Source organism: Ascaphus truei, chromosome 3, assembly GCF_040206685.1.
Source record: "Ascaphus truei isolate aAscTru1 chromosome 3, aAscTru1.hap1, whole genome shotgun sequence".
NCBI lineage: Eukaryota > Metazoa > Chordata > Amphibia > Anura > Ascaphidae > Ascaphus > Ascaphus truei.
The window spans coordinates 360,139,719-360,165,528 of record NC_134485.1 but is presented as its reverse complement, the minus strand read 5'-3'; the positions used below and the strand labels follow the sequence as shown (position 1 = coordinate 360,165,528).

Here is a 25,810-nt window from a genome sequence, read left to right as displayed (position 1 = left end):
TCCACTGCCCCCCCCCCTCCTGTCCACTGCCCCCCCCCCTCCTGTCCACTGCCCCCTCCCTCCTGTCCACTGCCCCCCCCTCCTGTCCACTGCCCCCCCCTCCTGTCCACTGCCCCCCCCTCCTGTCCACTGCCCCCCCCCTCCTGTCCACTGCCCCCCCCTCCTGTCACTGCCCCCCCCCTCCTGTCCACTGCCCCCCCCCTCCTGTCCACTGCCCCCCCCCTCCTGTCCACTGCAGGAAATGCAGGGGGAGGAATCCATGCCTTTGAGGCGCCCCCCCCTCCCTTTGACGCCCCCCCCCTCCCTTTGACGCCCCCCCCCCTCCCTTTGACGCCCCCCCCTCCCTTTGACGCCCCCCCCCTCCCTTTGACGCCCCCCCCCCTCCCTTTGACGCCCCCCCCCCTCCCTTTGACGCCCCCCCCTCTCCCTTTGACGCCCCCCCCCCTCTCCCTTTGACGCCCCCCCCCTCTCCCTTTGACGCCCCCCCCCCTCTCCCTTTGACGCCCCCCCCCTCCCTTTGACGCCCCCCCCCTCCCTTTGACGCCCCCCCCCTCCCTTTGACGCCCCCCCCCCTCCCTTTGACGCCCCCCCCCCTCCCTTTGACGCCCCCCCCCTCCCTTTGACGCCCCCCCCCTCCCTTTGACGCCCCCCCCCTCCCTTTGACGCCCCCCCCCTCCCTTTGACGCCCCCCCCCTCCCTTTGACGCCCCCCCCTCCCTTTGACGCCCCCCCTCCCTTTGACGCCCCCCCCTCCCTTTGACGCCCCCCCCCCTCCCTTTGACGCCCCCCCCCCTCCCTTTGACGCCCCCCCCCCTCCCTTTGACGCCCCCCCCCTCCCTTTGACGCCCCCCCCTCCCTTTGACGCCCCCCCCCTCCCTTTGACGCCCCCCCCCTCCCTTTGACGCCCCCCCCTCCCTTTGACGCCCCCCCCTCCCTTTGACGCCCCCCCCTCCCTTTGACGCCCCCCCCCTCCCTTTGACGCCCCCCCCTGCCTTTGACGCCCCGCGCGCACACACTGACTGACTGCCGCACGCACGCACACACTGACTGACGCGCACACAAAGCCTGACTGACGCACGCACACACTGACTGAGGCACACACTGACTGTGTGTGCGTCAGTCAGTCTGTGTGTGTTTGTGTTTCTGCCTCAGACTCACTGACGCGCGAGCAAACACACAGTGACTGACGCACACACGCTACATGAAGCTGTAAAGGAGGGAGGGAGGGGGGGGGACTGGATTGATGTGAATGGGGGACAAACAGAGAGAGGGGGGAGGAGAGAGAGGAACGGGAACATTACATCCCGGGCAACGCCGGGTCTCTCAGCTAGTATATATATATATATATATATATATATATATATATATATATATATATATATATATATATATATATATATGAGGTATCAGTACCGTGTTAGCCGAGCTTCAATAATAAAAAAATAAATAGATGATACCGTTCTGTGGCTAACGAAATGCTTTTATTTGTGCGAGCTTTCGAGATACACTGATCTCTTCTTCTGGCGATGTTACAATCATTGTATGTATATATATATATATATATATATATATATATATGTATATATATATATATATATATATATATATATATATATAGCCTGGCCTTCGGCAGCTATAGCTAATTCTGGGCCTTTCCTCTGTCAGTCCTGTTAGAACAGGCAGTGGAAAGGTTAATTCCTCCAGTTGGTCTGTTTTGCATTTCAGCTCTGAGTATGTAGCAATATTCAGGGGCAGACCTAAGCAACATTTGAATGTGTTAATCCAAAGGGTGGATATGGGTTGGAACACCCCCTGATGTATGTGTGAGCCAATCGGTATCCAGCTTTGAGTTGTAATGATTCAAAGCTAGAAACACTCCCTGAGGATATTCAAATTGAGACATATTCCCAAATTCAGTTAGTGATCAGGAGTCTTCAGAGAGATAGCAAGCCAAGAAGAGTTCTCTCCCTCCTGCCCCACCTGGGTGAGGAGGGAGGGGAAGTAAACTGCCATGAGCAGAAAAGCAGAGAGCCAGATCAGGCCTATGATGTTCTGCTGTATGCTGTGTATGCTGCTCTGAATAAAGAACCACAGAAAGAAGCTGCTGTGTGTGTATCACTGTTCCTGGTGTGAGGAGAATGGAGTGTCAGTGGGGGTCTCTCCTCTGGAGACCCCAGGGGATCCCTACTGGCTGGAGGCACTGCACCACCCAGAGAGAGCAAGGTACCCTGTCCCACACCACCTCCTGTCCCTGTCCTGTTTCTCCCCACAACACCGCGGAGCCCTCAGCCCTCCTGTTTACCAGCAGGTCACAGCACCCAGACCACTCAGAGTGACCAGAAGGAGTGTACCCCCCAATCTCATGTCGGGTGGGGTACCATAGAAGGGTTACATATATATATATATATATATATATATATATATATATATATATATATATATATATTTAAACTGTGTTTTAAATGCGTTTGATTACTCTAGGTGATGGTCTCATAGAAACATAAGTGGTCAACTATTAGGACTCCAATGTTTTAATTCCTCAGTACAAGGGGACAATGTCTCCTCAGTAGAATCTGGACAATCTTAGCTAAGGAGCGTGGCTTTAGACTAGGCTATAAATAGCAATGTCTGTGTTAGGTTAATTAGGAACAACTATGGAGGTGTACTGGTTGAGCAAATATGTCTGAGTTCAGTGTCACTGCTAGAGCTGGAGGGCTGGGACAACCATCACTCCAGCCTCCTGAACAATGGGGCTCAGGTCTAAGGACTAAGTGATATCCTGTTACTATTAACCAGTTATTCAATAAGGCTTCAACTGCTTTAGTTGGAGTTGGAATACAGTCATTCTGACTCTCACCAAGGTCTGAATCTTGAACAAGAAGCAGTAGTAACAGCATAGTGTTCACAGTTAGGTTTCACATAGAAATTTAAATTAGATAAACCCAATTTGACACGCTGTCCATTTTTAATAATTACTTTATCAAATTCCCTACTGTACTTAATGTTAAATTTTTTCCCCTATACTTTTGAAAATCAGTTAGGTCTCCTTGTGGTTTATGTTATTTACCGGTGCTGCTAGGTGCCTGTTCATACAGTCCATCTACTACTCTTAGTAAGTTATTTCTCATAGTCCCCATAATTATCTCCTACAGTTTTATAACCGTGCAACCCACAACTGGCACAATCTACTGGAGACTCTCACAGCCACCACAAGTTCTTTCAAAACTAAAGCTGTCTCACATTTTAATCAAGTCTGTAACTGTTACATACACCTTTAGAATATACTGTATTATCTTTAACTGTGCATGCAATGTCTTGTATATAAAGTATAACCCTGTTCACTTAATTTAACTATGTATTTGTAACCATGTATTTGTCATCATAACTCTATACCCAGGACATACTTGAAAACGAGAGGTAACTCTCAAAGTATTACTTCATGGTAAAACATTTTATAAATAAATAAAATAAATAACATGATACATTATACAGTATTTCTTTGACTCTAATAAAAACCTGTTTTTTTCAGGTGGCTCTCTTGATGAGTTCCTTAAATCAACAATCTGTGAGAAATATCAAGCCCTGGAAATCAAAACCTAGGAGATATATATATATTCTACAAAAATGGTTACTATAACACAAAAAAATCAATTTTTTTTCAAAGATTATGCTTTAAATGTAATTGGATAAATCATTGTTGCAGACATTTTCTCACGTCGCTGTCAGTGTAAACAGTTCAGCCTAATCAGAACACGATGCATCATGTATTAATAATACCATTTAAGTTGACAACTAGACAAAAAGGCTGACAGACCTTCGATGAATTAATTATTTACTAATGGCTTACGTTTAGTTTTTATATGCTGTAGCTATGGCATTATAATGGACAAGTTAACATTAAAATAGCTAATACTGTATGTAAGTGGCATGATTGAGAACCTTACAGTAGCAGTCTCTATGTGTCCTTGGCAGCATGATAGGACTTCATACTGTAGGATTAATTTTGTGTAATGCTTACTTTTTTAACATTGTTTAATGCAATGGGGCAAACCTGAGTATGCGCATACATGCAAATGACAGTGCCTCCTGCAACATCTCTGCGGGGGTCCATTCTGCCAGATCTGAATCCCCAATAGCAATAATCCTATGACGTCATTGTAGCCAAGGTCACACAGCTTGCTCTGGTATGGACACAGTAACTTGTGCTATATCTATATGTACTGTATTGTAGATTGACAAATCTCATTATGCTGTTCGAAACTATGCTCCCTATTTAATACACTATGAATTCCCTTCTGCATGTCAGGGAACCTCTGAGTGCCATGTGTTTGAGTGCAGCTAAGAGCTTCCTTGACATGGAGAATGATCTTTAAAGAATAGATCATGGGACCTAGAGGAAGAATATGTATCATATCGGCAATACAGCAAAGACATAATTGCCATATGTAAAAATATGCACATTTTCTTACAATTTAATTTGACCTGATTGATGCAACTGAAACATTTTGGATTACTTCTAAGGAAAAAATATAATTAAGGAGATACATATCTCTTTTTGACCCATATACACTAAACGGTGCTAAGCTTTACCCTGTCAACTCACATTCATTTAAATGGGAGAAAGGGCATGCTAAAGCACAGCACCCTTTATTGAACATAGACCTTAGAGTTTCTAACCATCTATTTGAGTTGGAGGTCTGTATTAAAAAATATGCACTTAAGTGCAATATTAGCACTTTTTTCCCTATTGGTTGTTTGCATATATTAACTTTATATACTTTGGCACTGTCCAAACCACAGGGTTTCCAACATTTAGTAACTACCGGCTATTGTCTTAATAGTAAAACCAATACCCTCAGGTGTTTTCTTGCCCATATAGGATTGCAAAACTGTTTATGCATTCAGCCTGTTGGACTGTATTTTGTTTAGTAAGGCATTTACCCAAAACCCACGGCAATATCATCCACTCGACAATAGTTGGTGCTGGTCCTTGTAACTCTGTCTTGTTGATGTGTTGAGAAGCGAGCAGCAGAAGGAACAGAAATGTCAAGTATGATGCAGTGTGGCAGATGAATTTGATAAAAGGCTTTCGGATAAAGAGTCCAAATGTGCTTTTCGGAGCTATAAGGTAGCACACAGAGAAGACCGGGAAAAGGAGTCCGACTATTACACATGTCACCATCTTTACAGCCCAGTGCCGTCTCCTCCAGCCAGGAAATTCATCATACCAGCGGGATGCAAGCAGCTGCTGACAATTAGGCTGGGCAACAAACTGAAAAAAGGAAAAAGAAAGAAACTGCTCAAACCAAAGAAGAATGATTTTATCAACAATTTCTACAATATATAAAAAAAATAATCCTATTTAATAATTGTCATTTATTGCATTCAAAGTGAACTATATAACTTTTCCCTTGACTTCAGTCTAACTTTCTGTCTGTTGGAATAGCTTCCTGAAACAAAACCACATGAGGAAAACTAATTACTATATTCAAATCCAGCTTTAAGAAAGATATTATAGAATGTTCAGGCATTAAATCAATACAAATATTTTGTATATTGTAGCAGATCTTATATTTTGAGCTCTGAGGTCTAATAAATATATATTTTAATTAAATTATTTCTGATAGGTCGTCTCATTGAGAGCCTTGTTAACCTCAATGTCAATAAAGGGGTTTACAAAATCGCAGCTTACCAATTCCTCTGGATACCTCCCCAATTATTTTGGGTATTGGAATCCCCCAGGAAATAAGCCACGAGGGATTTCCAATCTTTGTACCTCAATTACATTATAATTGGGCTATCCAACCGTTTTAAAATAAAATTCTCAAACCCTTCCCCCCAATCTTATGAATTAAGAATATTTTGAATGAAGATTGCATTTTTGTGTGGAAGCCAAGAATGTTGTACTGTATAAGGGAATTTTCCTTTAAAATGTTCAATCCCTGACAGGGGACAGAAAACAACATTTTCTAACAAACTATTTGGCTTCTTTAAGTAAATGCAACTAGAGCAAATGTTTAGCTGCCTTTGTTCCTTTGGAAATTAAGGCAATGCAGTATTCTATATTTTTTAAGGCCTACGAAAAGTGTGTGCTTATCAATTAAGTAAGTCTTGTAGCCTAATCCTACACCCTCTTCTCAGAGAGTCAATAAGGATAATGGGTGGGTGTAGAGGGTTGGGGGTTGTGTGTGCACACAGTGACGTCAGATAAAAGGAAATCAAATGCCTCCGATATGTCAGCTCCCCTGTTTACAAACGATCGTAAAAAAAAATAATTAAATACTTAGATATCAGATTCTGGTAAAAGAGGTATCAATCAACTACTATAGATTCTATAACTTTCTAATAGGTTTGGGGAATTTTCTTAAAACATGCAAATACTCAGGCCTTTATTCTGTAAGGCAGTGGTTCCCAAACTTTTTTGGTTCAAGGCTCCCCAAGGCAATCAGAATTTTTTCAAGGCTCCCCAAGGTGATCGGGATTTTTATGCGGCGCCCAAAGTAAAAACAAAGGTGTATATACATACCTAACAGTTGCAGTGCGCAGTTGGTGTCTCTCTCAGACACTCTCACTCTCTCTCACACACTCTCACTCTCTCTGACCTCACTCTCTCTCTCTCTCTGACCTCACTGTCTCTCTCTCTCTCTCTCTGACCTCACTGTCTCTCTCTCTCTCTCTCTGACCTCACTGTCTCTCTCTCTCTCTCTGACCTCACTCTCTCTCTCTCTCTGACCTCACTCTCTCTCTCTCTCTCTGACCGCACTCTCTCTGACCTCACTCTCTCTCTCTCTCAGAACTCTCTCTCTCTCAGACCTCTCTCTCTCAGACACACACACAGACAGACACTCTCTCGCACAGACAGACACTCTCTCTCTCTCCTCACTCTCTCTCTCTCTCTCTGACCCCTCTCTCTCTCTCAGACACTCTCACTCTCTCTCACACACTCTCACTCTCTCTGACCTCACACTCTCTCTCTCTGACCTCACACTCTCTCTGACCTCCCTCTCTCTCTCTCTCTGACCTCCCTCTCTCTCTCTCTCTGACCTCACTCTCTCTCTCTCTCTGACCTCACTCTCTCTCTCTCTCTCTCTCTCTGACATCACTCTCTCTCTCTCTGACCTCACTCTCTCTCTCTCTCTGACCTCACTCTCTCTCTCTCTCTCTGACCTCACTCTCTCTCTCTCTCTGACATCACTCTCTCTCTCTCTGACCTCACTGTCTCTCTCTCTCTCTCTGACCTCACTGTCTCTCTCTCTCTCTCTGACCTCACTGTCTCTCTCTCTCTCTCTGACCTCACTGTCTCTCTCTCTCTCTCTCTGACCTCACTGTCTCTCTCTCTCTCTGACCTCACTGTCTCTCTCTCTCTCTGACCTCACTCTCTCTCTCTCTCTCTGACCTCTCTCTCTCTCTCTGACCTCTCTCTCTCTCTGACCTCTCTCTCTCTCAGACACACACACAGACAGACACTCTCTCGCACAGACAGACACTCTCTCGCACAGACAGACACTCTCTCTCACAGACAGACACTCTCTCTCACAGACAGACACTCTCTCTCACAGACAGACGGACACTCTCACAGACGGACACTCTCTCTCACAGACGGACACTCTCTCTCACAGACGGACACTCTCTCTCACAGACGGACACTCTCTCTCACAGACGGACACTCTCTCTCACAGACGGACACTCTCTCACAGACGGACACTCTCTCACAGACGGACACTCTCTCTCACAGACAGACACTCTCTCTCACAGACAGACACTCTCACTCTCTCAGACAGACACTCTCACTCTCTCAGACAGACGCTCTCACTCTCTCAGACAGACACTCACTCTCTCAGACAGACACTCACTCTCTCAGACAGACACTCTCACTCTCTCAGACAGACACTCTCACTCTCTTAGACAGACACTCTCACTCTCTCAGACAGACACTCTCACTCTCTCAGACAGACACTCTCTCTCTCACTCTCTCAGACAGACACTCTCTCTCTCTCTCTCTCTCTTTCTCTCTCTCTCTCAGGGAGGGAGGAAAGGCAGGAGATCCGTGCAGGCAGCTCCCTGCACAGACACACACACATACAAATAAATACACACATAAATACACACACACACACACACAAATACACACACACACACACACAAATAAATACACACACACACAAACACATAAATAAATATACACAGATACACACACACAGATGTAGATACACACACACACACACACAAATAAATACACACAGATACGGGGGGGTGGAGGGGGGGTATGGCTGAACGGCCCGGTCCCTGCACGGGGGAGGTCAGTGCTGCGGTGGCCTGTGCCACGTGCAGGGAGGGCCGGTGTGCTGCGGGGAGGGAGGGCCGGTGTGCTGCGGGGAGGGAGGGGGGGGGTGTGAGGCTGCAGTGCTGCTGGGAGACATCTGTCTCCCGGTGCTGCTCCTCCAGCTCCTCCAGCGTCCGCTCCGGGCCTCCCTCTCTCAGCGTCGGGCACTCAGCGTCGCTGAGCTGGGCTGAACAGATGCACAAAGCCCCTGCATCTGTAATCAGCGCGGCTATAGTTCCTCCGGCCTGGGACATAGTAAGCGCTTAGGTGCTGCTGCTCTGTCTTGCTTGCTGCCGCTTGCTCTACCAGGAGCTTTTTGCTGTCTTGGCAGAGGAGACAGCAAGCGCGCTTGGGAGGCGGGTATCACTGTGTGCAACTTTGATAAATATATTCACACGCACACACACATATATATATATATATATACACACACACCCCACACATATATACATATATACACACACACCACACATATATACATATATACACACACCCCCTCCCTGCAGCCCGTTTTTCTCACACACACACACACACACACACACACACACACACACACACACTCACACACTGCAGCCTGTTTTACACACACACACACACACACACACACACACACACACACACACACACACACACACACACACACACACACACACACTGCAGCCTGTTTTACACACACACACACACACACACACACACACACACACACACACACACACACACACACACACACACACACACACACACACACACACACACACACACACACACACACACACACACACACCTTGGTGCTGCCTCTGTCTGGTGGCTCTGTACACACACACACACACACACACACACATACACACACACACACACACCTTGGTGCTGCCTCTGTCTGGTGGCTCTGTAGTTGCAATGCCGGGTATGCTGCAGCCCCATTGGATGGGAGCGGTCACGTGACCGGTCCTCTGCTTCCCCTCAGAGGTTTTTTTTTTTTTTTTTAATTAGCTAGCAGCCCTTGTTTCCCGCTGCTGGCGGCCCTGATCGCGGCGCCCCTCTAGCCAAGCCGCGGCGCCCTGTTTGGGAAACACTGCTGTAAGGTGTGATATGCTCAGATGATGTGCAGATAAGTCAGTGGGGCTTTTCACGTAATCTGCACTTCTCATAACTTACAGAATAAGGGCCTTAGGGCATCATGCAGTAAGTGGCGGAAAGGCACTTCTCGCCACTTTCCCGCCAAAAAAGCCTATCCGTATTCAGTAAGGGGCGAGAAAGTGGCGAGATTAAAAAAAACGCCAGTTTGGCTGGCGCTTTTTTTTTTCCGCCGGTGGCGAGGCGAGAATGCACTTTCCGCCTAAAAATGAAACATTTTCCGCCACGCTGTATTCTAGTAGTGGCGGGTATCTAAGCGGAGCTATTCGCCACTCTAGAATGGCGTTTTTTTCTGGCGAATTAGCCACGCAAGAAAAAGATGGCAAGTTGCTGCTGAGAGGCAGCGGATGAGTGGCGGATCGGCACTTAGAAAAATTTCTGGCCCTTTCTCTGGCTGGGATTGATGCCGGGGGTCTCCAGAGCTGATACCATTAATACCAGCACCAGACCCCCCCGGCATGCATCCGAGGCAGGAAAAATGCATTTAAAGCCCACTTCATTACCTTAGCGGTTAACCGCTAAGGTAATGAAGGGGTTAAAGAGCCGTGCCAGGTTTATTGTGGGTAGCGGGGGTGGGTGAAGGGGGTATTTGGCCCTTGTTGTTTGTTTAAGGCTTGCGGGGGGTTGCGGGTGCACTTAACCCCTTCACGACCGTCGCGGTTAATACCGCTACGGTCATGAAGGGGTTAAGACCTCCCGCTACCCACCCGCAAGCCCTAAACAAACCACCGTTGGGGCTAATACCCCCTTCACCCACCCCCGCTACCCACAATAAAAAAAAAACACACAACAGCCCCACACTAACTAAATAAATATATATATAAATATATATATATGACCCCAACAACACCTATACCCCCCTAACATACAATACAGTAAGGGGCACAATGACTATTATCTACAAATGGATAATAGTGCATGTGTCCTTTTAAAATAAAAAAATGCCAATCAGAATGGCTTTGCTTCAATTGCCTTTAAGATGACGTCATTAAAAAAAAAACATGGCCGGCCTCACATGGTACGGCAGCCAATCAGAGCGTGGGAACTCCATCCGTACTCTGATTGGCTCTAGTAGACCATGTGACAGAGGCTTGGGGAAGAACGGATATGACGACATTGAAAGCCTGTCACATGGTACTAGAACCAATCAGAGTAGGGATAGACTTCCCACGCTCTGATTGGCTGCCGTACCATGTGAGGCCGACCATGTTTCTTTTAATGACGTCATCTTAAAGGCAATTGAAGCAAAGGCATTCTGATTGGCTGTGCTCTCATTGCCTTTAAGTGACGTCATCATTTTTTTTTATCGGCCAAAACACATGGTTTTCACGGCCCAATCAGGGCCGTGGGAACCATATGACGAAACTGTGATGTCATAGGCCTTTAAAAGCCTATGTCGTCTCATTTTGAAGCAAGACGCCGAGGAGGAAGGACCTCCTACTGAAGAAAGAAGACCAGGGCGTGGCACCAGACGGGGAGAAGACTCTGAAAGAAGATAGAAGAATACAGATGAAGATGGATTACAACTACAAGACCCCTGGATTGCCGTGTTTTATTATTTTAATGTTTATTATTTTATGTTTTTTTATTTTATGGGTTCCTGTTCGTGGATTGGTTCGTGAGTAAGCTGATCAACGGGAGTCGGTGAATGGGTCAAGTAATGGTAAGTTAAATAAAGAAATGTATTTAATGTAAATGTGTTTTTTTTTTTGCTTTTTCATGTATTTTTTTTTTTTTATGCACATCATTGCTTGCCACTGTATGTATGTATGTCTAGAGAGATATATACATACAGGGAAAGAAATGACAGTGTTGTTAAAGCTTGATTTACTGTATTGGAAATGTTTGTGGCTATGCTGCTATGCATAGATGTGTGCTAAATGTATTTTATTATTAGAGAGATGTAATTTTTTGGCTTCTATGCTGTACTGTAGTTAATGGTGAGGCTTGCTTTAGTATATTGTAATTTTTGGTGTCCTTTTTTGTATGATGCTATCTTGTTCTCTGTAACGGTTGCTATAGTTAATTGTGTAATTGGTATGGATGCTATTTTAATTGTTTAGGGATGTAATTCATGTATGTTAATTGATTGATGGTGACTTTATTGGATAAAATAGTATACTTTTTGTGATGTAATGCTATTTTAGTTGGATTATTGTATTGTTAACATTGATTTGCAGCGTGTACATGTAGCTTACATTTTATGCTACATGTATACAATGTAAATGCAATGTTTTAAGTGGCATTTGAGGCTTTAGATTGAATGATTACATGAGATTTGTTTAGGAAATTGCTTTTTAATTCATTGAGGATGTTATGGATAAGTGGTGTTGCCATTGCAGGATGGCTTCACCCCTTCATTACCTTTGAGGTTAGTAACCGATAAGGTGATTAAGGGGTTCATTGGTATGTGAATGTCATTGAAATGTATTGGCTATTTATTATTTTGGCAACGGAACAGAATGATGATGCTGGCGACGGGGCCTTCTTATTGATGAGGTTAGTAGAATTTTCTTTATTTTACTATGGTATTTAATGTGTTTAATAATGGCCAAATAATGTATTATCCCTATGTGGATAATAGTTATTTGGCATATTATTGTACTGTATGTGCTGGGGGGAGGGGGTATTGGCCTTAAGGGTATGTGGTAGGACTCCCTTGTGGGTAGTGCGTGAGGGTGGTTAGGCCTCAGGGTGTGGGGGGGGGGTTAGTGGGGGAGGTATGTGGGTGATGGTGGGTTAACCCCTTAATGACTGTAGCGGTTAATAACCGCTATGGTGATCAAGGGGTTAGGGGACATTACATTGGATGTTTTAATTATTGTGTCTGTTTTGCAGAAGTGGATGGGGCATGGGCAGGATGAAGATGAGGATGGCCTTCATCGTGGCAGCCGCACATGGGTGAGTGCTATATGTATTTAATGTCTTTATTGTGCTGTATGTATTTTAAATGGACAACTGCACTATTATCCATTTGTGGATAATAGTAATGTTGCTCATTACTGTATTGTATGTTGTGTATTGCTGCTATGTTTATTTGGGGCATTTGTCCCCAATAAACATGCTATTATGCGTTAACCCCTTCATTGCCTTAGCGGCTATCCGCTATGGTAATGAAGCAGCATTAATGTATTTTAATAATATTGTGCGGGAGCAGGGGGCCCCCTGAGCTGAACCGCATTGATTTGTGGCTCAGAGACCCCCTGCTTCCCGAGTTACAGGCCCCGGTTTTGGGTATCGGTTACAGTGTGGACGCCATGTTTATTGCGGGCACGTAGCGTATGGGACGCTATAATCATGGCGGCGACACTGCCCACCCGATCACACATACCGGGGCCTGTAACTTGGGAAGCAGGGGGTCCCTGGTCCACAAAGCTATGCGGTTCAGCTCGGGGGACCCCCTGCTCACTGTACAGTATTATTAAATAAATATTCGTGCTGCTTCGCTACCATAGCAGATACCCGCAAAGGTAAGGAACGAGTCTTTATTGATATGTGTGTTTTATTCATAGTGTAGATGTGCAGAGGGTCTCCGGAGCTGAACCGCTGTGGTTTTAGGTCCGGGGACCCCCTGCTTCCCGAGATACAGGCCCCTTTATGGGGTGCCGGTATCCCTCTGCTTTGTTTACATTCCGCGGTCACGTGATCGGGACCTTTAAATGCAGAGGGATACCAGCACCTCATAAAGGGGCCTGTATCTCGGGAAGAAGGGGGTCCCCGGACCTGAAACCAATGCGGTTCAGCTCCGGAGACCCCCTGCACATGTACACTATGAATAAAAATGGTTTAAAAAATAATTTTTAATGTGCTGATGTTTGCGCCGAGAGAGCAGCGGATCTCTCTCTGCTGCAAACACAACTCGGCAGGGGACGGCTTCTCGGCAGTTTCTCGCCAGGCAGCCGTCTCGCCACCGGTTACACGCCATTTCATCAAATGGTGGTGGCGCATTCTTTCACCAGGGATTCGCCCCTTACAGCATACAGCCAGTTTAACACGCCAAAAACATGCCTAATTGCTAAACTGGCTAATGCATTTTTTCGATGCTTACTGCATGATGCCCTTAGTCTACTACATGTTTCACACAATTGTTGACCCCATAATCATATTATGAGCTTTAACATTAAAGTTCAAATCAACACAAAACTTCTCAAAATAGAAACTTCTTATCTCAGGCAGTTTCAAACTTGGATATAGGAATAATTAATAACTAGTTAAATACTGATAGGCTGACCTAATAATTTAACCATCACAATCTATCATGGAAACCTGGTAAATACCATTATGCCTTTCTTTACATATAAAAAAGATGTGATTATTGACATACCTATGACACAAATATTTTCTAAAATTCCCGTGTTTATGGCTATATTTAAAAACTGTATCAAAAGAAGGAAATGTGCTCTGAATATTACATGCTTGTGTTCTAAACACAAAAATCTAAATGTCAAAAAATATTAATAATTGTGCAATGAAAGACATTACATGCAATATACTGTAGGCTCTCTCTCTAGTTTTGAAACAATTATTATTAAGAAAAAATCAGTACTTTTTCCTTTTTGAGCTCTTGGCACTATTTTATTTTGTATGCCTGTTTTCCTTGACCTTATTTGTACATTCAGCCAATGGCAAAGATATGGACTCAAAACATTTCTTTCAATTAATTTTGAAAAAAACTACATAGATAGGGATCTTGAGTAAACAGGATGAAAGAGGTTATTACGTGACATGAATGTAGCAGCCTCAAGCTTATCAGTGACATTCAGTTTAAGTTAGAAAAACAACAATTAAAATATACTGTAACAAATAGAATTAGTTTATAAATATGAATTAAGATGAACAATACATTTAAAAGTGTAGACAAAAAATGTCAGTATAATAGTTAAAACCAATGCATGCAATGTTACAAGAAATAGTCAAAAACTCCAGTGTGTTAAAAAATACTATATAAAAACATTTAGCCTGTTATCCACTAACCTCAAATATGGATAATAGCACCATCCTACAGTACATTAACTACCTTTTACTTGTATGGCAGTTAACGCAGGACCGCAGAACAATAATTCATATCAGTGGTCAGTGAATCTCCCCCTTAGTGTAATAGGGGTGATAATGGATGCTAGGTATTTTGTTTTTGTTTTGTCTTATGCCCTTTGACAATAAAACTGGTCACAGATCCTTACATTTCCTGCCTTTCATACTGTAGGAGAGCAAAGATCATCCAAAGTGGCTAAATTGCCACAATTGACGGAGAATGTAAGCACTCTAAAAGGCATGGATAAGTGGAAACTATGGTGCAATACTTGAGAGCAATACAGCATGCCCAGATGGAAAAAACAGCTATTTTACAACGGAGCCAAACTAAAAATGCAGCTGCATTAATGCAGGGTTTGCAGCAGTTGTCAAAAGTCAGAAGGTACTGCATACTGGTACAGCAGATGGTGCTGTCCTTACAACAGTCCGTAAGAGTAGAGCAACAACAGGATAACTTCTTCTTATGCCAGGAACTTCAAACTTTGGGAGGGAGAATGACCTCCTTGATTGAGGAAGCCACGCAAATCAGCCATCAGGTGAAGTCACAGTAGAATCGGTGGATTGGTCAGCGCACGGGTTTTTCGCTCACAGGATGAAAAGAGAAAATGAGGGACACGTGATTAGTGTCAAGCCATACAAAACATTTAACCAGTAATATAATGTGGTTGTTTAATAAAAAATGAATAAAAAATGCTTGGATAAAAAATCTTTTAAAACACTTTGTTAAAAGACTGAATTGGGGCTTGGATGCAGATGTCTAAGTAAAAATACTTCAAAGGATAAAAAAGGTTTCTGTGGTTGGTGGTGGTGTGAGGGATGGGACATAGAAAATATAAAGGGACTGTGGGGGCCGGTGATTGGCGCGCTTGTGTGCAGCCTGCTGCCAAACAGGAAAAGTGATGCTGCTTGTGCAGTAAAAAACAGCCTGCTGTCTGGCAAAAGTGGTGATGCTTGTTTGGCAGTAATCGTTATATTTGAGTGTTTGCCAGAAGCAATGGATTCCGCCTCCTTCTGCTGGAGGTGGTATGTGGTGCTGGTAAATGAAGTAGAACGGAGTTTTCTGGTGTAGGGGTGACTGCCTACTCCTCCTTATGGAGGTGGTATGTAAGTGGCTTCTCTCCCGGGTGCCCGATTCAAAGAAAAAAGGGCCGAGACCGGTGAGTGGGTTAAGGTGAGTTTATTAAGTAATATACAGCAGAAAGAATAAAAACACTTACAATACAGCTTTGGCAATAGCCCAGCTGCAGCCTGATCGTCCGATGGCGCTCCTCCGACCGGTGTATCCCCCGTGACCGCGTCCGATGGCGGGAACCGGAAGGGGAGGGCTTACCGGATGTCAACAGGCTGGCTGGGTCCTTCAGGTAATGGGCTCCGGCAGGGAACTACGCGTTTCGCAGTGATGCTTCGTCAGGTTCCTGCCGGATGCCCTGGATCTTCCCTTTTTATAGGTCAAAGAAGCTAGTTAATTGATTGATTACAATCACTTGTCACGGGGGTCACGGGGGATACACCGGTCGGAGGAGTGCCATCGGATGATCAGGCTGCAGCTGGGCTATTGCCAAAGCTGTATTGTAAGTGTTTTTATTCTTTCTGCTGTATATTACTTAATAAACTCACCTTAACCCACTCACCGGTCTCGGCCCTTTTTTCTTTGAATCGGGCACCCGGGAGAGAAGCCACTTACATACCACCTCCATAAGGAGGAGTAGGCAGTCACCCCTACACCAGAAAACTCCGTTCTACTTCATTTACCAGCACCACATACCACCTCCAGCAGAAGGAGGCGGAATCCATTGCTTCTGGCAAACACTCAAATATAACGATTACTGCCAAACAAGCATCACCACTTTTGCCAGACAGCAGGCTGTTTTTTACTGTTTTTTACTGCACAAGCAGCATCACTTTTCGTGTTTGGCAGCAGGCTGCACACAAGCGCGCCAATCACCGGCCCCCACAGTCCCTTTATATTTTCTATGTCCCATCCCTCACACCACCACCAACCACAGAAACCTTTTTTATCCTTTGAAGTATTTTTACTTAGACATCTGCATCCAAGCCCCAATTCAGTCTTTTAACAAAGTGTTTTAAAAGATTTTTTATCCAAGCATTTTTTATTCATTTTTTATTAAACAACCACATTATATTACTGGTTAAATGTTTTGTATGGCTTGACACTAATCACGTGTCCCTCATTTTCTCTTTTCATCCTGTGAGCGAAAAACCCGTGCGCTGACCAATCCACCGATTCTACTGTCATTACAAGAAGATTCCGGGTTTTATCTTCTCTACAGGTCCAGCTGCAGAAAACAACAAGGGCAAGTATACACTACCCCTTATTTGGTTACACATTACAACATAGGCCTCACCACAAGCCTAATAAATAAGGGAGCGCCCCAGCCTCTATTCCTTTTTATCAGGTGAAGTCACATGTGTTACAGAAAATTACCCAGATGAGGATATAGAGGCATATCTGTCTATTTTTTAGCACACAGCAGTATGAGAAGGGTAGCCAGCAGAGCAATGGGCTGGAATAATTGCTCCCTACCTGGTGGGTGTCTCCCAAAAAGCCTACAACAGTATGACTTGGAGCCAAAACAAGCTCAAAGTTACATCACACGGAAAGTTGATGTTCTAGCATGGCTACATGTCACCGTAGTTATTTGGACCAAGCGTTTTCATTCTTGGCGATATGATGCAGAAAAGTCTCCAGCTTGTAGCTCTATGACCTAAAACACTCTGCACGAAATAGGCTTCAACCCGATGTCTGTACGCCTGCATCGATCGTTGAAAGGGTTGCCAGAAGTGGGTCAGCCTGAATGACCCCAAAGACGCTGAGCAGCAGGTCGTGTTGGTGTAAGGTCACATTGCTGCTGAGGAGATGTCCAGGACCCGATTGTGCTTTGAGTCCCCAGCCCTTGTACTCCAGAAACCCCGGTAAGACTTCCTTGGTCTGAAGGCCAGAAGAACTGCTAGAGTCAGCAAAGGTATTTGCGGATTTTAAAATCCATAAAGGGAACTACACTCCCAAAAACTCTAATAGACTCGAGAAGACCCTCTGGCGCAGTTCAGAAAACTGTACAGAACTTTTCCCTTTGCACTTTTACGAAATGCACTGTTATATCTGTGTGGGTTGTTTTTCGGGTTGTGCTTCCGCTTTAAAGCAGTAGAGCAGGGGAGGTTAGAAAGAAACAGAATGTGTCAAATTAAGGAGGCTTGGGTGTCTGTAAGAGCAATGCTTGATACTGGCAGTACGGTCACTTTGGTATCTGCACACCTTGTTAAATCTAATAAAATACTGCCAGAGGTTTCTTTACAGGTAACTTATATTCATGGTGATGTCCGCACATACCCAGTTGCACAGGTTTATATAGCAAACCCTCTTGTCCCAATACATTACGAAGTAGGAGTAGTACCATTCTGTTTCATGATGTTCTATTGGATCAAGATATTCCCTAGTTTTGGGCATGATGGGAAAGGGCATCTGATTCTATATAGAACATAAGAACACATTGGTAGGCAAAGAGATGTCCACCGAAAGAAAATCACTTTTATGCACACCACTGAAAAAAACATACAGGACACCTACAAGCTCCTTCTTAAGTCCTTCAGGAAAAAGTTTCCAGAGAAACCGTTCTTGGACCGTCCTGAGGCCGTTCCTGAAGAGGGGGGTACTGTCAAGAATCGGCGTTCTCCTCGCTCCCCATACAGAGCACTCCCTCCCCGCAGGGAGCCCCTGGACACACAAAACAATCCTGCCTTACCGGCCTCCTTGGCTCCCCGCCCCTGCCGCCGTCGCGGGATCACTCCCCTCGGCGATTCCTCTGCTCAGCGCCGGGCGCACCCACGCCCTCCTGCACGCACACCTGCACCATCCACTGGCTCGGTTCACATGCGTACACGAGTTACGGAGCATGCTCAGTCTGCACACTCTTATTCCCATCCCCCGGACCTCAGGCTCCGCCCCCGCACACTGCACGGGCATACTCAGGTTACTAACAAGACTCACCTGGCCTGTTATGCCTGCACCAATCTGCAGTGTCTCCCTGTAGCTCTTCCTGTCCCGCCTCCGTTCCTAATTGGACCTTCCTGCTTTATCTAGCTCCTCTCTGCTCTCAGTCTTTGCTCGACATAGTCTCTGCATGAAAGTACTTCTGGATTCTCTCAGTGTTTTCACAGGTTCTGACGCGGCTTGTATGACTACCCCCTCTGTCTCTCGATCTCGGCACTCCTTGGACAACGTTCACTCTGGTAACCCCTTGAACACGGCTTGGACTACGACCTATCTCCACTCTCCACTCCCTGACTTCGGCAAGGCATCATTCACTCTATCTCTACAACCGGTACCGGCAAGTATTGTCTACCTTACTACACCTGGCCTGGCAACGCTTCATACCACACTCCGGACACGCTCCCTTTGCTGCGGGTGCGTGTATTACCACTTCCCCCTTCAGCTCAGGGGACGGGTTTGGTCTGCGGGTAGCACCGGCGTAACACCGCATTTGCAGCTCTCGCCTTTCTATCAGGCTGCATCCACAGCACTTACAGTACGTAGACTTTGGAACGTAGAGGAGAGTAGGATTTTTTCAAATGTATTCATTTTAAATTCCCCCATGGTGTAGGGTTGTGTGTTTGTGTCCGTTAGCAATAAAGTATTGAATGTTTAAAAAATTAATAAAAAATAATGGAGATGTTTTTACTGTAAATCTAGAGCATTGTAGCGGATCGCGCTATAACGGTGTTGAGCTGTATATTTAAAAACTTATGACCAAAAATAAAATGAGTACTAACATAATATTTACCCACTTGTTAGTTGAGGTACAATAATATTGGCTGAATTAGCACTTTAGATAGACCTTATTTATCTAACTGAATGTACTGTGTCATGGCAGCATGATTAACTGCCAGTAGATATATGATTCACACATAAAGCAGTAAGTGTTGTTGATAAAATGCACATTATGATTCAGTGACTCATGGGACTCAATCCGTATTCTTAGCTTTGCTGGCATTGTCCACCCCGTGGCTCTATACATCCATGATAATATTTAATGGATTATATTATATTCCCAATTTACATTTTTGACATTTACTTGATCCAATTTGATTTTCTATTTTCCAAAAAGAGGGCTTGGCAAGTAAATGGGCTCTGGAGTAACTCAAAAACTACTTGCTTGGTCTAAAGTCTATGCTTATAATGGATCATGCCCCACTGAAGTACATGCACAGAACAGAGAAAGGAATACCTGAGTGACTCACTGGTTTCTAAGTGTATAAATGTTTCATTTTACCATAGAACATAGAGCTGGCGCTAAAGGGAAATGCAGACGCATTATCCCAAGTGTACCCTTCCTTTTCGGCAGTTACTCACCCAGCCAGGCTTATGTAGCAGGACAAAGTGCCCGAAGGAAGGTATTTAGGTCCCAGCAACTTCTTAGGGTTTAACCCTTTGTCCTCACCTAGTGACTAATTAATGGGCTGCTGCCTTAATAAAGGAAGTATAAGCTGCTCCCTAGAGGCTGCTAGTTTTGGACTGAGCTCACACCCCACGGACACAGAACCATTGCCTCCATGGCAGGAGTACTTCCTGAGAATGTAAGAAGCAAAGTACAGGTACTGTTGCTTGCATAGGTACAGCATTGACTGTTGGTAAAGAGCTTAGTTCTCCAACTTATAGTTAGGAACTAATAAATATATTAGTTAGCACGCCAGAGAGGAGCTAGGCATTTTATTTTTTGTTTTGTTTTATGCCCTCTGACAATAAAACTGATAACAGATCCTTACATTTCCTGCCATTCATATGAGAGCAAAGATCCTACAACGTGGCTGAGTTGTGACAATATGTAAAAAAATAATATATATATATATACAATATATATATATATATATATATATATATATATATATATATATATATATATATATATATATATATATATATATATATATATATATATATATGCAAATACAACTGTATGCTCATCTGCATGTCTCAGGCAGGTCTGCAACCCCACCTTTCCCCATCATCACCCAGCATACAGCACTTCCACTGCAGCAAGGGATTCTGGGAAATGACATGCAAATGAGCACACAGTGTTAAAAATGGTTTTTGAGGCAAAAAGTGACACTGTGTGCTCATTTGCATGTCATTTCCCAGAATCCCTTGCTGCAGTGGAAGTGCTGTATGCTGGGTGATGATGGGGAAAGGTGGGGTTGCAGACCTGCCTGAGACATGCAGATGAGCATACAGTTGTATTTGCATATTTGCTTTCCTGTGGAGGGTTTTTGCCACTTTTTTTACTCACCATAACTTAACTCAGTATTATGGTATAGCCTATCCCATAGACTCTTTTGCATACCCAGTTAAAATCAACCCCACACTGATGAGACCCATTAAGGTCGAAACAGCTGTCTGTGGGTGGTTTTCTGGGTATGCACCCTAACCCTGGCTGTGCTCAAGGCTGTGACCATGCAGCAAGCTTAAGCCTATAGGGAACCATGTTAAAAAGGGTTTTTGAGGCAAAAAGTGACACTGTGTGCTCATTTGCATGTCATTTCCCAGAATCCCTTGCTGCAGTGGAAGTGCTGTATGCTGGGTGATGATGGGGAAAGGTGGGGTTGCAGACCTGCCTGAGACATGCAGATGAGCATACAGTTGTATTTGCATATTTGCTTTCCTGTGGAGGGTTTTTGTCACTTTTTTTACTCACCATAACTTAACTCAGTATTATGGTGTGTATATATATATATATATATATATATATATATATATATATATATATATATATATATATATATATATATATATATATAAAGAAAAAAAGCTGTGTGTGCTGTGCACGCGCACAGTAAGTGAAACTTATTTGACTTTTGTCACAGAAATTGTATTTGTATTTGTATTGGTGATGTTTTAATTAAAAATCAAAATACAATTTCATTGACAAAACGCAAATAAATTTGACTTATAATGCGCGTGCTCTGCACACATCCCCTGTATTAGCTATTTGCACTAAGTGTGAATTCCTTGTGTGTATGTGTGTCAGCCAGTGTGTGTATGTGTATGTGTGTCAGTCAGCGTGTGTGTGTGTGTATTTGTGTCAGTCAGTGTGTGTGTGTGTGTCAGTCAGTGTGTGTGTGTGTGTGTGTCAGTCAGTGTGTGTTTGTATGTGTGTCAGTGTGTGTGTTTGTGTGTCAGTCAGTATGTGTACGTGTGTGTGTCAGTCAGTGTGTGTATGTGTGTCAGTGTGTGTATGCGTGTCAGTCAGTGTGTGTGTGTCAGTGAGTGTGTGTATGTGTGTCAGTGAGTGTGTGTGTGTGTCAGTCAGTGTGTGTATGTGTGTCAGTCAGTGTGTGTGTATGTGTGTGTCAGTCAGTGTGTGTGTATGTATGTGTGTCAGTCAGTGTGTGTGTATGTGTGTCAGTCAGTGTCATTCAGTGCGTATGTATGTGTGTCAGTCAGTGAGTGCATGTGTGTCAGTCAGTGTGTGTGTATGTGTGTCAGTCAGTGTGTGTGTATGTGTGTGTCAGTCAGTCAGTGTGTATGTGTGTGTCAGTCAGTGTATGTATGTGTGTCAGTCAGTGTGTGTATGTGTGTCAGTGAGTGTGTGTATGTGTGTCAGTGAGTGTGTGTATGTGTCAGTCAGTGTGTGTATGTGTGTCAGTCAGTGTGTATGTGTGTGTCAGTCAGTGTGTGTGTGTCAGTCAGTGTGTGTATGTGTGTCAGTCAGTGTGTATGTATGTGTGTCAGTCAGTGTGTATGTATGTGTGTCAGTGTGTGTGTGTATGTATGTGTGTCAGTCAGAGTGTGTATGTATGTGTGTCAGTCAGTGTGTGTGTGTGTGTGTGTGTGTGTGTGTGTGTGTGTGTGTGTGTGTGTGTGTATGTGTGTCAGTCAGTGTGTGTGTGTGTGTGAGTGTCAATCAGTGTGTATGTGTGTCAGTCAGTGTGTGTGTGTATGTGTGTCAGTGTGTGTGTATGTGTGTCAGTGTGTGTGTATGTGTGTCAGTGTGTGTATGTGTGTCAGTCAGTGTGTGTGTGTCCTGCTGCAGCCAGGGGAGGGGTGTAACATTGCGCTTGGGTGAGTGACTCCACTGGCATGACTACTGAACAACTGAAGTTTAAAAGGAAGTTCAAAAGAAGTGAGGAAGAAGTGGACACCCCATCTGGCCCTGATTCCTGCATTTGAACTACGCTGGAAAGGAGGATATCATCAATACCAGACTGATCATTACTGCTGTGATGCTGCCTTTACCATTTATATTTGCTGTGACTTCACTTCTTCTCAAATTATGCACATCTTTTTACCAGCCTCAGTATGTCTCTAACTCTATTCATATATATCCATCTCTCCTTCCTTCACCACTTCTCTTTTCACATGAACTCCTTTCTTACCTGCGTCCTCTGACACCACACAGCTATATCCCCTGCACTAAAAAACACCCCTACAAATCATCCTCACACATCCTTTTTCTATCCATGCTTCTCCTCCTTGCTTCTGGGGATATCTCTCCCAATCCTGGTCCCTGTCTTATTCCTACATGCGCTCGTCCTCGCCTGCCAACTGCAACCTCTACTCCTTCTGGTGTCAACCCCTCCAACCTCATACCCATCCCCTGCCACCCTCCCTCCTCTCTCCCTTTCTCCTGTGCTCTTTGGAATGCTCGCTCCCTTTCTAACAAGTTCCTCTCTGTGCATGACTTTTTTCTCTCTCACTCCCTGCTTCTCTTTGCTATAACTGAGAGCTGGCTCACTCAGTCTTACTCTGCTCTGGAAGCTGCCCTCTCCAATGGTGGCCTTTTCTTCTCCCACACTCCGTGCACTGATGGCAGGGGTGGAGGCATGGGGCTCCTGCTCTCCTCTCTCTGTCGTTACCGAACCCTTCCTATTCCTCCCTCTCTTGCTTTTCCCTCCTTTGAGGCTCACACTGTCCAGATTTTCTCTCCTCTCCCTGTTCATGTGGCGGTCATCTATCGCCCACCTACCTCTACTCATCCCCCTTCTGCCTTTCTCTCTCACTTTGAATCCTGGCTCTCTTTCTTCCTCTCCTCAGACTCCCCTGTTCTTCTCCTTGGGGACTTCAATTGCCACATTGATGACCCCTCTCTCCCTTGGGCTTCCCGCTTTCTTTCTCTAACCTCTTCTTTTGGCCTTCAACAGTGGACTGCAGCCAGCACCCACAAGGATGGCCACTACTTAGACCTGGTTTTCACTAAGAACTTCTCTCTCTCCGATTTCTCCATTTCCCCTTTTCCTCTCTCTGACCATCATCTCATCTCATTCTCTCTATCTCGCTTCTCCCCTTCTCCACCTCCATCTACCCCCCGGTTCTGCAGAAACCTGCGCTCTATTCACTTACCTGACTTTGAGTCCACTTTACGCTCCTCCCTCTCCTCTCTCAGCTCTGCTACAGACCCTGACAACCTGGTCAGAAAGTACAACTCTGTCTTGTCCTCGTCTCTTAATCTACATGCCCCGCTTTCTCTCTGACGCCCTCGCCCTTCTAACCCTAGACCCTTGCTAAATTCCCACACGCGCATGCTGCGTTCCTCCACTCGTTCCTCTGAACGCCTCTGCAGGAAGTCTCACACTCTCGCAGACTTCCTTCACTACAAATTTATGCTATCCTGTTTCAACTCTGCCCTCTCGCAAGCTAAACAAGCCTACTTTTCTGCACTAATCAACATGCACAAGTCTAACCCACGCCGACTGTTCTCTGTCTTTGATACTCTACTCAAACCACCCTCAGCTGCCTCTCCTTCCTCCATCTCCGCTCAGGACTTTGCTGACTATTTTAAGGAAAAGGTGGAATCCATACGTCAGAACATCCCCTCTGTTTCTTCTTCCCATCCTACACCTCTTCCTAACTCTCCTCCTGCCTTCCTTGACTCTTTTTCCACTGTCTCAGAGGAGGATGTGTCGCTGTTGATCGCCTCTTCTCCCTCTACCACTTGCCCTCTTGACCCCATTCCCTCCCATCTCCTAAAACCTCTTGCTCCTACTATAATCCCTACGCTCACATACATTTTTAACTCCTCCCTCTGCTCTGGAACCTTTCCATCCTCCTTCAAACATGCAACAGTCATACCATTACTCAAAAACAGCAAGCTTGACCCTACCTGTCTTTCTAACTATCGACCTGTCTCCCTCCTGCCTTTTGCCTCTAAACTCCTTGAACGTCTTGTATTTTCTCGCTTGCTCCATTTTCTCAACACCTATTCTCTCCTAGACCCTCTACAATCTGGCTTCCGCACTGCTCACTCCACGGAAACAGCCCTCACTAAAATAACTGATGACCTTCATGCTGCCAAAGACAGAGGTCATTACACTCTGCTCATATTACTTGACCTCTCTGCAGCATTTGATACTGTGGATCACCCTCTTCTCCTTCACATTCTCCATACTCTTGGTATTTGGAACAAAGCTCTATCCTGGATTTCATCCTACCTCTCCCATCGTACTTTCAGTGTCTCTTCTGCCAACACCTCCTCCTCCTCCTCCTCTATTGATCTCTCTGTGGGGGTACCCCAGGGCTCTGTCCTGGGACCTCTTCTCTTTTCTCTGTACACACTCTCTCTAGGTGACCTAATAACATATTTTGGGTTTAAATATCACCTCTATGCTGACGACACACAAATATACTTTTCAACACCCGACCTTACACCTGCTATACAGACCAAAGTTTCTGAATGTCTCTCTGCTATATCATCCTGGATGGCCCTCCGTCGCCTTAAACTCAACATGGCTAAAACAGAGCTCCTCATACTTCCTCCCAAAACTGGCCCTACTACCTCCTTCCACATTACTGTTGGAACTATGATCATTCACCCAGTAGCCCAAGCACGCTGCCTAGGGGTCACACTCGACTCCTCTCTCACATTTTCCCCTCACATTCAAAACATTTCTAAAACTTGTTGCTTTTTCCTCTGCAATATAACAAAGATACGCCCTTTCCTCTGTTGCTCGACTGCTAAAACTCTGTCTCAGGCCCTCATTCTCTCCCGTCTTGATTACTGTAACCTCCTGCTGTCCGGCCTTCCTGCCTCTCACCTGTCTCCCCTACAATCTATCCTAAATGCTGCTGCCAGAATCACTCTACTCTTTCCTAGATCTGTCTCAGCATCTCCCCTCATGAAATCCCTCTCCTGGCTTCCGATCAAATCCCGCATCTCACACTCCATTCTTCTCCTCACTTTTAAAGCTTTACACTCTTCTGCCCCTCCTTACATCTCAGCCCTAATTTCTCGCTATGCACCATCCCGACTCTTGCGTTCTGCTCTAGGATGTCTTCTTTCTACCCCCTTTTTATCTAAAGCCCTCTCCCGCCTTA

General features: G+C 44.9%; 1 protein-coding gene across 6 annotated transcripts in view; it reads right to left on the bottom strand.

Moving 5' to 3' along the window:
• Positions 1-25,810, bottom strand: part of TRPC4 (transient receptor potential cation channel subfamily C member 4) — a 350,871-nt gene that overhangs the window by 106,512 nt on the left and 218,549 nt on the right. For all 6 annotated transcript variants that reach the window (XM_075592051.1, XM_075592050.1, XM_075592053.1 and 3 more), the window contains one exon: positions 4,941-5,271. In XM_075592051.1, coding sequence (XP_075448166.1) covers positions 4,941-5,271 — 331 coding nt within the window. The remainder of the gene's footprint in view (positions 1-4,940; positions 5,272-25,810) is intronic.